This window comes from Danio aesculapii, chromosome 19 (genome assembly GCF_903798145.1).
Source record: "Danio aesculapii chromosome 19, fDanAes4.1, whole genome shotgun sequence".
NCBI classification, from domain to species: Eukaryota; Metazoa; Chordata; class Actinopteri; order Cypriniformes; family Danionidae; genus Danio; species Danio aesculapii.
Genome location: NC_079453.1, coordinates 41725490 through 41738780, shown reverse-complemented (window position 1 = coordinate 41738780; position 13291 = coordinate 41725490). Strand labels below are relative to the sequence as shown.

Below are 13291 nucleotides of genomic sequence, written 5' to 3'. Positions count from 1 at the left end.
CATTCCTCTAGTTAATCAGACATGCGTCAAAAACTCATATAGGCCTGACACTACGAGGACGTTAACTGTACCCTTTCACCCATCAGCGATTTTCCTCTAGTGCACTGTTTGAGGGCCTTTGGGTCTCTCTGAAGCCTCAAGCTGGTGATTTTGTTGTCCAGCTCATCCATAAATCCCTCATCCACAGACTCGCTGTCTCTGTCGTCCTCCAGTGCGGCGCCCTCTACAGGCAGAAACACATGCAGCTGCGTGCGGGACGAGGAGGACATGTTTGAATGCTGGCTCAGGACACAGGTTTTTCCTCTGATTGATAAAGTCTCGGGGTTTAAGGGCTTGCTGAAGGGCCTGACGAGCGGCTGAGGGGCTCTGGTTTCTGTGGTTCTCCTCTGAGCGCGAGTAAGTGTCTGTGCAGATTTGGGTATCGGCCTGAGAGGCTGAGAGAAACGCATGTACACTTGATTGTAGTCCTCAGGGCTCTTGCTGGAGGGAAGAGACGGAGCGCGGTTGCGTAAAAATGGACCACGGGTTTTGGACTGGAAATCTGTCCTCTGGCCTGGAGTGAACAGGGAAGGCTCACTGATGCTAGGAGAACAGATCAGAAACAATGTTAATTAGAATATTTGGGTGTAAAACTTAGCTGTGAAGGAGAATGTTCCCACTATATTAGGCGACATTAACTATTATGTACTTACACTGTAATAAATCAGTTTTTACAATGTACTTATTGTGTAAATACATGCTCTTACATTGTACTTGTGATTGATTAACCCTTTAACTACCTCACCAAGAAAAAAGCAATTAGATTGCATTTCTTAACTCTTATAATGTCACTAGTTAGCACACTGCATTTTCTTTCAGCACATCCCATAATTTCTAAAATATCAACCTCTACCAAATGGTTGATGTCAGTTTATGGTAAACGTACCGGAATTAACATACATATACTATGGAAAATCAGACAATATGAAGTGTAAGACCAATTTATTTAAAAAGACCATCAAAATAATACACGTTTGAACACCAAATTATCTTATTTTTTTAAGTAAGCCATAAAATATTGCCGATTCTCATCTAAATACCTGCATGTAATTACATCTGTAATCAATTTCTGTAATTACACAGTTAACCCACCCTTTAACCCACCCATAGCACCAATCCTGCCCCATAACCCTACCCGTATCCCACTTCAAGAGCATCAGAAGTGTTCTGCAGTATATTATCAACACAGTAAGTACAGTGTGTTTCATTTTTGAGGCAAGTAGTAGTTAAAGCCACCTAATACTGTACACTGAAAACCCTAATGTTGTCTTTACTTGAACAATTACATAAAGTTGACTGAACATAACTTAAAATTTTGCAGTTTGGTCCTGTCACTTAAAAATATGAGTTAATTGAACTTATGTACCATGAAAATGCATTAACTTAAGACTAGTTGTTTGGTAAAATTTTTTAAACGTTTTTTTTCATAGTATATTATTACACACACGCATGCACACACGGGCATATATATATATATATATATATATATATATATATATATATATATATATATATATATATATATATATATATATATATATATATATATATATGCCAAATGGCAAATAGTCAAACTTTAGCAGATTTTCACTAACAGAGTTTTAGCCAAGCTGATCGTTTAAACAAACTAACAAACAAAAAAAAGCTTGCTGGGTAGTATTAGTTGAGGGTTGAAAGTAAAAACAGTGTGACACACTAGAAATGAGATATGTGTTAAATAATGGGCGGCACTGTGGCTCAGTGGTTAGCACTGTCGCCTTACAGCAAGAAGGTCGCTGCTTCGAGCCTTGTGTCTCTAAGTGTTTGCGTGGGTCAGTGGGCATTTCTGTGTGGAGTTTGCATGTTCTCCAAGTGTTTGCGTGGGTTTCCTCTGGGTTCTCTGGTTTCCCCAACAGTCTAATGACATGCGCTATAGGTGAATTGGATAAACTGAATTGTCTGTAGTGTATGAACGTGTGTGAATCAGTGTGTAACGGTGTTTCCCAATACTGGGTTGCGGTTGGAAGGGCATCCGCTGTGTAAAATATTTGCTGGAATAGTTGGCGGTTCATTCCACTGTGGCTACCTCTAAAATAGAGACTTAAGCTGAATGAATAATTATATTAGTGCTAAAAAAGATGTACTTTTCTTCACATTGTGTCCAGCACACACTGTACTGCCGCCTGAGAAGCCCAGTGAACACTAGCTGCTGTCACTGGATAATCAGTGTAATATAGCTGCTGTTTTTTTTCCAGCGAGCCCTTTGGGTGTGTTGACATGTAAGAGGAATGATTCTCAAGTTTCAAGAGGTTTCATTCTCCATTGTGCACAGCGGATTTGACACTTCCTGTTATTGCCTGATGAAGAGACGCATCTGCACTTGTGTGTGAACAGAAAGTTTCATTCAAACCACTTTAAAATAAAAAAAAACCCTCCAATTCTAGAAGTGAATTGCTTTATTTACAATGATAGCTCGCCCAAAAACACAAACATTTCATTCATTCATTTTGCTTCAGCTTAGTCCCTTTATTAAGCAGGGGTCACCACAGCGGAATGAACTGCCAATTTATCCAGCATTCATTGAAAAAAATGATTCAAAAATGATTCCTCGGATTTACTGAATTTATTTAAGTTAAGTGGTTGTAAACAGTTTATTTGGGCTGAATTTAACCAAACAAATTAAGTTGAACATTACTAAATGTAATTTCTTTGTTTAAATTCAACACATTTAAACTGTTTGCAACAATTTCGCAGACAGTATTTTTTTCAGTGTATATTTTATGCAGCGGATGCCCTTGGAGCTGCATCCCAGTACTGGGAAACATCCATCCACACTCATTCACACACATACACTATGGCCAATTTAGCGTATTCAATTCCCCTATATTCCCATGTGTTAAAAACTGCTAGGTTAAAAACAACTCAATTTGGGTTGTTTTGGTAACCGAGGACTGGACAAAAAAGGGGCAAATCCAACGCTGGGTTACTTGTATTACATGTATAACCCAGGATGCTGGGTTAACCCAACTATTAGTTAAAAATGACTACACTGCTGGGTTGAATGTAACCCAAAATGGGTCAGAAATTTAATCTAGAAACTGGTGATTAAAATGACTAAAATAGAAACAATTCTACAGCAATACAGACATCAGTAATGGAGTTTTATTGATGACAGAACATATATAAAATGTGTCCACATGAATTTAAGACATTTTTTTAAGACATCTCCACCTCAGCATCAACTCTTTGACTGACCACTCTACCAAATGCTTGACCATGTTTTGACTGTTTTAAATAATGACTGTTAAAGTGCTTTAAAAATAAAGCTGATTTAATATTCAAACATGTTTTATTTTGATTAAAAAAATAAATTAATAAACATTTTCATAGTAAATGTCCGGAGCACCTGGAGGAAAACACGGGGAGAACATGCAAACTCCACAAAGAAATGCCAACTGAGCCAGCCGGGACTTGAACCAGCAACCTTCTTGCAGTGAGGCGACAGTGCTAACCACTGGCCCCCCATGCCACTTTTGTTTTGTTGAACACAAAGATATTTTAAAGAGAGCTGAAAACCTGTTCATTGACTTACATGGTAGGAAAAACAAATACTCCAGAACTTAATGGTTTCCAAAAGATCTTCTTTTGTGTTCAACAGAAGAAACTCAACCGTGTTTGGAACAAGTGAATAGTAAATAATTGCAGAATTATTCATTTTTAAACAAACTATCCCTTGACTTAATAACTTTAACACTGAAATTAGTTTAAGACTACAAAAAAGACATGTCAAGGCTAAAATTAAAATGAAGTTCTCACAATTTAATACAACACTGGAACCAAGCAATGTTTTCTTTTACCTGATAGGGTAGCTATACCTGGACATGAGAAAATTAAGTCCTGCTTAAAATGAGTTTAGACCACAACCCAATATTTAGTGAATTTAAGACCTCGCAGACACCCTGTAGTTAAATTTAAAGAGGTAGTTCACCTAAAATCACCTAATGATCATTTACTGACCCTCAGATTGATTAAATCCTTTTTAAATTTCTGTTCAACACAAAACAAGCTATTTGAAAAATTTTTTGGAAACCAGAAGTCATTGACATCCATAGAATGAAAAGAAATTACTACTGTGACATTCCTCAAAATACCTTCCTTTTGTGTTCGACAGAAAACCGCTAACTCAATCAGGCTTAAATAAGTGACAGATTTTGTGTGTGTCTTATTTGTATACCAACTTCAACAACTTGTATGGGATGCAAGTGTCATCTTCAAAACTTAAATGGGAAAAAGATTTGAAATGCATTTTTGATCAAGATAAAAGTGTCTTAAGATTTTCCATTTAATAGTACTCACATATTAATACAGTTTCATATTTTACACTGGGTATATTATACACCTGATCGACTGCACAAGATAAGTGATTCATATTCAGAATGTTAGTCTAGATGGAAAAATCATTACATGTTGTGGACATGTTCCAAACTTAATACCTATTGGAGAAATAAAATACAAACTATTAACAAAATTGCTAACGTCAACCTTCCACCTGACCCAAGGTTTATGTTACTGGGGGATGAATTAGTTCTGCTCGATCAAAGACAGTATTTAGGTTTAATTAAAATGGCTCTGATAGCAGCAAATGCTATACAATGGAAATCAGTAGAACCACCAAGTCATATTGTGTGGCTTAGAGAACTTCTGTCTTCTGTTTGTGATGAAAAATGTTCATGATGAAAACCCCATCAATGTTTGAAAAGACTTGGGACAAATTTCTTGAATACATGCATAACTTGGATGTTACATTGACTGAAAATGCTGGAAAAGTATGACTCTTGTTTAAATCTTTTATTCATCATCATTGTTTGTTTACTTGCTTATTTCCTCTTATTTTACACATCAGCTCGTTGTCTCACAATTATGTCCATTTAAGTGTTCTGTCTTGTGAGGGTGGGAATGGGGTGGAGGGAATTATAACATTTGAGCGAACTATCCATTTTAAACCATTTAAATACACTGTAAAATATATAATAAATAAAATAAAAAGTCAAGACAAATATTTTATGTTGCTTTAGCTTATTTTAATAAGTTAGTCAGGTTTTACAAGTCTTACAATGTTTATCTTAATATTTCTAGTCAGTCAGATTGACGCAAGATGACTAGAAAAGTTCATTAGAATCAACTAAAAAATTAATACAGCAAGTTTTACAGTGTAAACAAAAAACGAAGTTTGTTTAAACTACTTATTTTAAACAAGCTGAAACAACACAATTATTGAGTTTTTTGGGAAAACTTAACTGTTTTATGGTCTATTAAATTTGTAAAAACTCATAAAATAACTTATTTCCTTTGTGTTGCCCCTACACAAATCGATTGTGTAGAACCAAGCTTTTTTGTTTTTTGCCCGATAGGGTAACTAAACCTGGACATAAGAAAATGAAGGCTCATTTAAAATTATTTTAGACCTACAACCCAATATTTCAGTGAATGTAAGACTTTTTAATACCTCGCAGACACCCTGTGGCTGAGTTTAAAGGGATAGTTCACCTAAAAATGAAAAAATAATTAACTGACCCCCAAATAAACTCAATCCTTTTTGAGTTTGCGCAACACAAAACAATGTATTTTGAAGATTTTATGGAAACCAGAAGCCATTGACAGCCATAGCAAGATGAAATAAATGACTACTCTAACATTCTTCAAAATAGCTTCCTTTTGTGTTCGACAGAAAACAAGAAACTCAGACTTAAATAAAAAACAGAATTAAAACTTCCCATTAAATATACTGTAAAAATGCAATCAAGTCAAGACAACAAACATTTTTATGTTGCTTTAACTTATTTTAATAAGTTAGTCAGGTTTCAACTAAATTGTTTAAGCTTTACAACGTTTATCTTAATATTTTTAAGCCGTTTGATTGATGCAAGATGACTTGGAGTTCATTAGAATCAACTAAAAAATTTAATACAGGTTTTACAGTGTACACAAAAAATGATGTTTGTTTGAACTATTTATTTAAAACAAGCTGAAACAACACAATTATTGAGTTTTTTGGGACAACTTAAGTGTTTTATGTTCAATCCACTTAAATTTGTAAAAACTCATAAAATAACTTATTTCCTTTGTGCTGGTCCAACACAAATCGATTGTGTAGAACCAAGCTTTTTTTTTTTGCCCGATAGGGTAACTAAACCTGGACATAAGAAAATTAAGACCCGTTTAAAATTATTTTAGACCTACAATCCAATATTTCAGTGAATGTAAGACTATTTAAGACCTCGCAGACACCCTGTGGCTAAATTTAAAGGGATAGTTCACCTAAAAATGTAAAAATAATGATCATTAACTGACCCCCAAATAGACTCAATCCTTTTTGAGTTTGCACAACACAAAACAATGTATTTAGAAGATTTTATGGAAACCAGAAGCCATTGACAGCCATAGCAAGATGAAATAAATTACTACTCTAACATTCTTCAAAATAGCTTCCTTTTGTGTTTGACAGAAAACAAGAAACTCAGACTTAAATAAGACAGAATTAAAACTTCCCATTAAATACACTGTAAAAATGTAATCAAGTCAAGACAACAAATATATTTATGTTGCTTTAACTTATTTTAATAAGTTTGTCAGGTTTCAACTAAATTGTTTAAGCTTTACAACGTTTATCTTAATATTTTTAAGCCGTTTGATGCAAGATGACTTGAAGAGTTCATTAGGATCAACTAAAAAATTAATACAAGTTTTACAGTGTACACAAAAAATGATGTTGTTTAAACTATTTATTTAAAACAAGCTGAAACAACACAATTATTGAGTTTTTTGGGACAACTTAAGTGTTTTATGTTCAATCCACTTAAATTTGTAAAAACTCATAAAATAACTTATTTCCTTCGTGCTGGTCCAACACAAATCGATTGTGTAGAACCAAGCTTTTTTTTTTTTTTTTTTTTGCCCGATAGGGTAACTAAACCTGGACATAAGAAAAGTAAGACCCGTTTAAAATGATTTTAGACCTACAATCCAATATTTCAGTGAATGTAAGACTTTTTAAGACCTCGCAGACACCCTGTGGCTGAATTTAAAGGGATAGTTCACTTAAAAAGGTAAAATAATGATCATTAACTGGCCCCCAAATAGATTCAATACTTTTTGAGTTTGCGCAACACAAAACAATGTATTTAGAAGAGTTTATGGAAACCAGAAGCCATTGACAGCCATAGAAAGATGAAATAAATTACTACTCTAACATTCTTCAAAATAGCTTCCTTTTGTGTTCAACAGAAAACAAGAAACTCAGACTTAAATAAGACAGAATTAAAACTTCCCATTAAATACACTGTAAAAATGTAATCAAGTCAAGACAACAAATATATTTATGTTGCTTTAACTTATTTTAATAAGTTAGTCAGGTTTCAACTAAATTGTTTAAGTCTTACGTTTACCTTAATATTTCTAGTCAGTCTGATTGATGCAAGATGACTAGAAAAGTTCATTAGAATCAACTAAAAAAATTTAATACAGCAAGTTTTAGTGTAAACAAAAAAATGATGTTTGTTTAAACTACTTATTTAAAACAAGCTGAAACAACACAATTCAATTTTGTAGATCCAAGTTTTTCTTTCTTTTTTTTTTGCCCGATAGGGTAACTAAACCTGGACATAAGAAAATTAAGACCCGTTTAAAATTATTTTAGACTATACAACCCAATATTTCAGTGAATGTAATACTTTAAGACCTCGCAGACACCCTGTGGCTAAATTTAAAGGGATAGTTCACCTAAAAATGAAAAAATAATTATCATTAACTGACCCCCAAATAGACTCAATCCTTTTTGAGTTTGCACAACACAAAACAATGTATTTAGAAGAGTTTATGGAAAACAAAAAACTCAATCAGGCTTTAATAAAAGACATAATTAAAGCTTCTAATTAAATACACTGTAAAATGTAATCAAGTCAAGACAACAAATATATTTATGTTGCTTTAACTTATTTTAATAAGTTAGTCAGGTTTCTAAATCTTTTAAGTCTTACATTTAATATTTCTGCTCAGTTTGATTGCTGCAAGTTCAGATGACTTGAAGTTAATTTGAATCTACTAAATTAAGCCAGCAGGAATGTTAGTTTAGTTTAAACTACTTATTTAAAATAAGCTGAAACAACACAATTCTTGAGGTTTTTTTGACAACTTAATTGTTTTATGTTCAATCCACTTAAATTAGTAAAAACTTATAAGAGAACTTATTTCCTTTGTGTTACCCCAATACAAATCGATTTGGAACCAAGCATTTTTTGCAATGTACAATTAATGGCTTTTCTCAAATTGATCCTCAAAGTGAGCCCCAGACCTGGAGGCGCCAGGTATCATCTTACCTGAGAGGCACAGTGGTGGTCCGACCATGTGTCGATCTGGATAATGAAGGAAGCCTGAAGTCATCTCTGATCCGTGTGCCGGGAAGAGGAAGCGCTGAGCTGGAGAGCAGGTACGTCTGGACCAGACTGCGGTTTCTCTGCATCGCCCACTGATGCTTCAACTCCACCGTGTTCATGTTGAGTCCAGAAGCTCCTTTGGCAGCACTCATGTCTGAACGGACGGCACCAGACACACTGCATCCGCCCCTCGGGGGTGCATGTGTTCACATACGATGATCAATTATTCATGGCCATTAAAAATACATCAGGCAAGCCCATTGGCCGCACACAACCAAATTCTCCCTCCCAGTCTCCCTTTCCCCTTGTTCTGTCATCAGCTTACAGGAGCAAAGAAACACTACAGCATTTCTCAGAGATGCTGAAACACACTTGATACTTTTTATATTGTTTAATTAATCCCAATATAGGCGGTTCATTCCGCTGTGGCGACCCCAAGTTAATAAAGAGACGAAAATAAATGAATTAATAATCCCAATATACCAATTAAAGTGATGGTCCACCCAAAAGTGACTTATGAATTTGCTCCCCATTTACTCGTTTCAAACAGAAATCTGGAATCTATTGGCTTCCATAGTATTTGTTTTCCCTACTATGGAAGTCAATGGTTAGAGGTTTTCAGCATTCTTCAAAATATCTTCTTTAATGTTCAAGAGAACAGAAAAGAAACAAAGCTTTGGCATTACATGAATGAATAGTGAGTAAATTGTCATAACTAAACTATGGAAGTCAATGGTTACAGGTTTTCAGCATTCTTCAAAGTATGCTCTTTAGTGTTCAAGAAAATAAAAAAGAAACGTATAAAGCTTTGGAAACACTTGAGTGAATACATAGGACATTGTCAAAGAAACTGGAATTCAATGGTTACGAGTTTTCAGCATTCTTCAAAATGCCTTCTTTCTTCTGATGAACACAAAAGAAGATATTTGAAGAAATCTGGAATCTATTGGCTTCCATAGTGCTTTTCCTACTATGGAAGTCAATTGCTAGAGGTTTTCAGCATTCTTCAAATTATCTCCTTTGGTGTTCAAGAGAACAGAAATGTATAAAGTTTGGAACCACTTGCATGAATAAATTGTCAAAGAAACTATGGAAGTCAATGGTTGAAGGTTTTCAGCATTCTTCAAAGCATCTTTAGTGTTTAAGAAAATAGAAATGAAACAATAGAAATAAAGCTTTGAAACAGTTTGAGTGAATAAATAGTGAGTAAATTGTCAGAAACTATGGAAGTCAATGGTTACAGGTTTTCAGCATTCTTCAAAGTATCCTCTTTCGTGGTCTAGAAAATAGAAAAGACATGTATAAAGCTTTGAAACCACTTGAGTGAATACATAGTGAGTAAAGGGTCATGTAGAAACTATGGAAGTCAATGGTTACAGGTTTTTAGCATTCCTCAAAGTATCTTCTTTAGTGTTTAAGAAAATAGAAAAGAAACATCTAAAGCTTTGAAACCGTTTGAGTGAATAAATAGTGAGTAAATTGTCAGAAACTATGGAAGTCTATAGTTACTGGTTTTCAGCATTCTTCGAAGTATATTCTTTAGTGTTCAAGAGGATAGAAAAGAAACGTATAAAGCTTTGGAACCACTTGAAAGAATACATAGTGAGTAAAGGGTCATAAACAAACTATGGAGGTCAATGGTTACAGGTTTACAGCATTCTTTGAATTATCTTCTTTAGTGTTTAATGGAATAGAAATGTATAAAGCTCTGGAACCACTCGAATAAATAGTGAGTAAATTGTCAAAGAAACTATGGAAGTCAATGGTTACAGGTTTTCAGCATAATATCTCCTTTAGTGTTCAAGTGGATAGAAAAGAAACGTATAAAGCTTTGGAACCACTTGAGTGAATACATAGTGAGTAAAGGGTCATAAAGAAACTATGGAAGTCAATGCTTACAGGTTTTCAGCATTCTTCAAAGTATCTTCTTTAGTGTTTAAGAAAATAGAAAAGAAACATCTAAAGCTTTGAAACAGCTTGAGTGAATAAATAGTGAGTAAATTGTCAGAAACTATGGAAGTCAATAGTTACAGGTTTTCAGCATTCTTCAAAGTATATTCTTTAGTGTTCAAAAGAATAGAAAAGAAACGCATAAGGCTTTGGAACCACTTAAGTGAATACATAGTGAGTAAAGGGTCATAAACAAACTATGGAAGTCAATGGTTACAGGTTTACAGCATTCTTTGAATTATCTTCTTTAGTGTTCAATGAAATAGAAATGTATAAAGTTCTGGAACCACTCGAATAAATAGTGAGTAAATTGTCAAAGAAACTATGGAAGTCAATGGTTACAGGTTTTCAGCATAATATCTCCTTTAGTGTTCAAGTGGATAGAAAAGAAACGTATAAAGCTTTGGAACAGCTTGAGTGAATGCATGGCGAGTAAATGGTGATAAAAAAAAAACCATGGAAGTCAATGGTTACAGGTTTTTCAACACACTTTAAATTATCTCATTTAGTGTTCAGTGGAATAGAGATGTATAAAGCTTTGAAAGCACTTGAATGAATAAATAGTGAGTAAATGGTCATAGAAACTATGGAAGTCAATGAATACAGGTTTTCAGCATTCTTCAAAGTATCTTCTTTAGTGTCCAAGAGAATAGAAAAGGAACTTGAGCTTTGGAACCACTTAAGTGAATTAATAGCGAGTAAATTGTCACTTTTGGATGAACGATCCCTTTAAAATGTTACTTGTATTTGAAAAGAATCATTAAAAATGAACTAGAATGCATGTAGCAACAGTATATAGTTTAACACTAACCCAATTACTCAATTGACTGTCTAATTGTTCAGTCTAAAACCATATGATTTAGTATTTTATTGACAGCCCTATACGCTTAAACATTTAAAGACCGTTATTTAAAGTGTGTTCATCGAAAAAACATTAGCTGAAAACCCGTCTAACCCACATTCACTGCAGCAAACGTCGCAGACTGCAGGTTTATTTTCCTTTTTGAACTTTTTCCAGAAGTAGGCATCAGCCAATGGGACACAACAGTGATAAAACAAGAGAAACATAGCACCTTGACCTTAATTGATACTGGACAGCAGCCTGGGTGCTACTGGGTTACAGAGGTCTGTCTGTGTTTATAGACCTAGCGAACTCTCAAACACACAATGTGTTCCTCTCACTCTGCAGTTTAAGTAATAGACTGATATGCTAATCTAAAACGCTAACATTCAGATAAATGTCCATGATCATCATTAAAAAGAAAAGAGCTTAAACAACCATCGAAGGAATGTTAAGTTTATTTAAATAAAAATGGATATATTTATGATGCATCCAGAGCCATCTGTCACATCGTGCCACCCTCCAACAGATCTACAAAATAAAAAAAAGGAAAGTTAAATTATTTATTTGCTTACATCACACTATTCTGTCATTGTTTTAACACTGAGCAGCATTTTATGACTAAATACTAAAATGACAAATATTTATAGTGTCATTTTTATTATATATAAATATATATAGAAGGATAAGCAATATAAGCATATTTATTATATTGTGTTTTCATTACAGACCTGCACATTACTGTCCACAGTGCAGGAACATCTAGCACCGAACATCTGGGGCTGAGAAAGTCAGTCGACCGTTCAGAGAACAGCTTCCTCGGTTTAAGATCTAAAAGAGAAGAAGTTTTTACTTCATGCAAACACTTGAAAGATCATTTGGTAGTCACAGTGATAACTCACCCAAAAATAGAAATTCAGCCATTTACTTGCCCCAAAGTTGCCTATTTTCTTCATTCATAACATTCGTCAACATATCTTTCTTTGTGTTCAACAGAACAATAAAACTGGTTTAGAGGTGAGTAAATAATGTTTAAGGTGAGTAAATAATTTAAGAAGTTAAACTTTTGGGTTTGCTATCCCTTTAAAAAGATGACAATCTGACTATGAGCACTGCAAACTATTTGTAAGAGATCACGAAATAAATCTACTGTTTTTTTGAAACTTTAAACTGTAAGAGGCTAAATTATTATTATTATTGCATTTGTTTACATGACAAAACATGTCTTTTTGACTCAAGAAGGTCCATACTGACTCCAAGGCAGATACTGATAAGATCAGGGCCTGGTGTGTGGACTTTAAGGGTTTTACGATGTGGTCACATGTTGATTGGTCAGTTTGAATGTCTCAGTATTTGGGCTTTAGTCACATGGTCAAGAAAGATACAAAATAGGTGGTAAAACACTGCTCTGGGTCTTTTCCAGGCCTGCTGCTCAGCTCCTCTCCCCCTCTGGAGTCTATCTTCTCTGACTCTACTGCAATCAGGCTAACTTCTGGGCCTGCTCTCTTTGTCTCTCTCTCCCTCCCCTGTGTCTCTCCTTCTACCTCTGGTAACTTTATTTTACATTTAAGATGGGTACAATTTATATAATATGTTTTATCATTTCATATTTGATCATTTTCTACAGTTATTTTGTAATTAATTCAGTTGTAACCATTGGGAATTATTGTCATTAAATCATTTCATTTTCAAGTATTTGTGAATTACTTTTGATTTAACATCAACACTTAATTGCTCCATATTGCAATACAATACAAAGTAATATCAACGCTCTCCCACATGTTTAGCTATTAATACTGCCCTTATTGCCGTTTTTGGTATAAGATTGCAGAAGAATGGTTTGACTAGAAATGTAGTTTTTTTACCGTCCATACTGATAACTTTTTAATCATCCGCTGTGGTTTAAAACCCATTCCTACAAGACAATCATCCAATTCCATTGTTTTTGTATTGTTAGTTTTGTTATTGTTAGTATTGTATTTGTCAAATACAATAAAATGCAATTTTCCTCCCCACTAAACCATGTTGTTTACCTCAAGAACGCTTAATT

At 34.2% G+C, this 13291-nt stretch overlaps 2 protein-coding genes across 2 annotated transcripts in view; both read right to left on the bottom strand.

Moving 5' to 3' along the window:
• Positions 1 to 8778, bottom strand: LOC130247167 (uncharacterized). The gene is made up of 2 exons (XM_056480373.1): positions 8394 to 8778; positions 1 to 582 (listed from the first exon to the last, which is right to left on the bottom strand). The coding sequence occupies exons 1-2, from the start codon at positions 8600 to 8602 to the stop codon at positions 51 to 53; spliced, it is 741 nt and encodes a 246-aa protein (XP_056336348.1). The 5' UTR covers positions 8603 to 8778; the 3' UTR covers positions 1 to 50.
• Positions 8779 to 11683: 2905 nt separating this feature from the next.
• The window catches only part of sfpq (splicing factor proline/glutamine-rich), a 29222-nt gene continuing 27614 nt past the window's right edge, over positions 11684 to 13291 (bottom strand). The window contains exons 11-12 of the mRNA XM_056479365.1: positions 11973 to 12072; positions 11684 to 11772 (exon numbers count right to left, since the gene is read on the bottom strand). The gene's annotated coding sequence lies outside the window, so the exon portion shown is untranslated. The remainder of the gene's footprint in view (positions 11773 to 11972; positions 12073 to 13291) is intronic.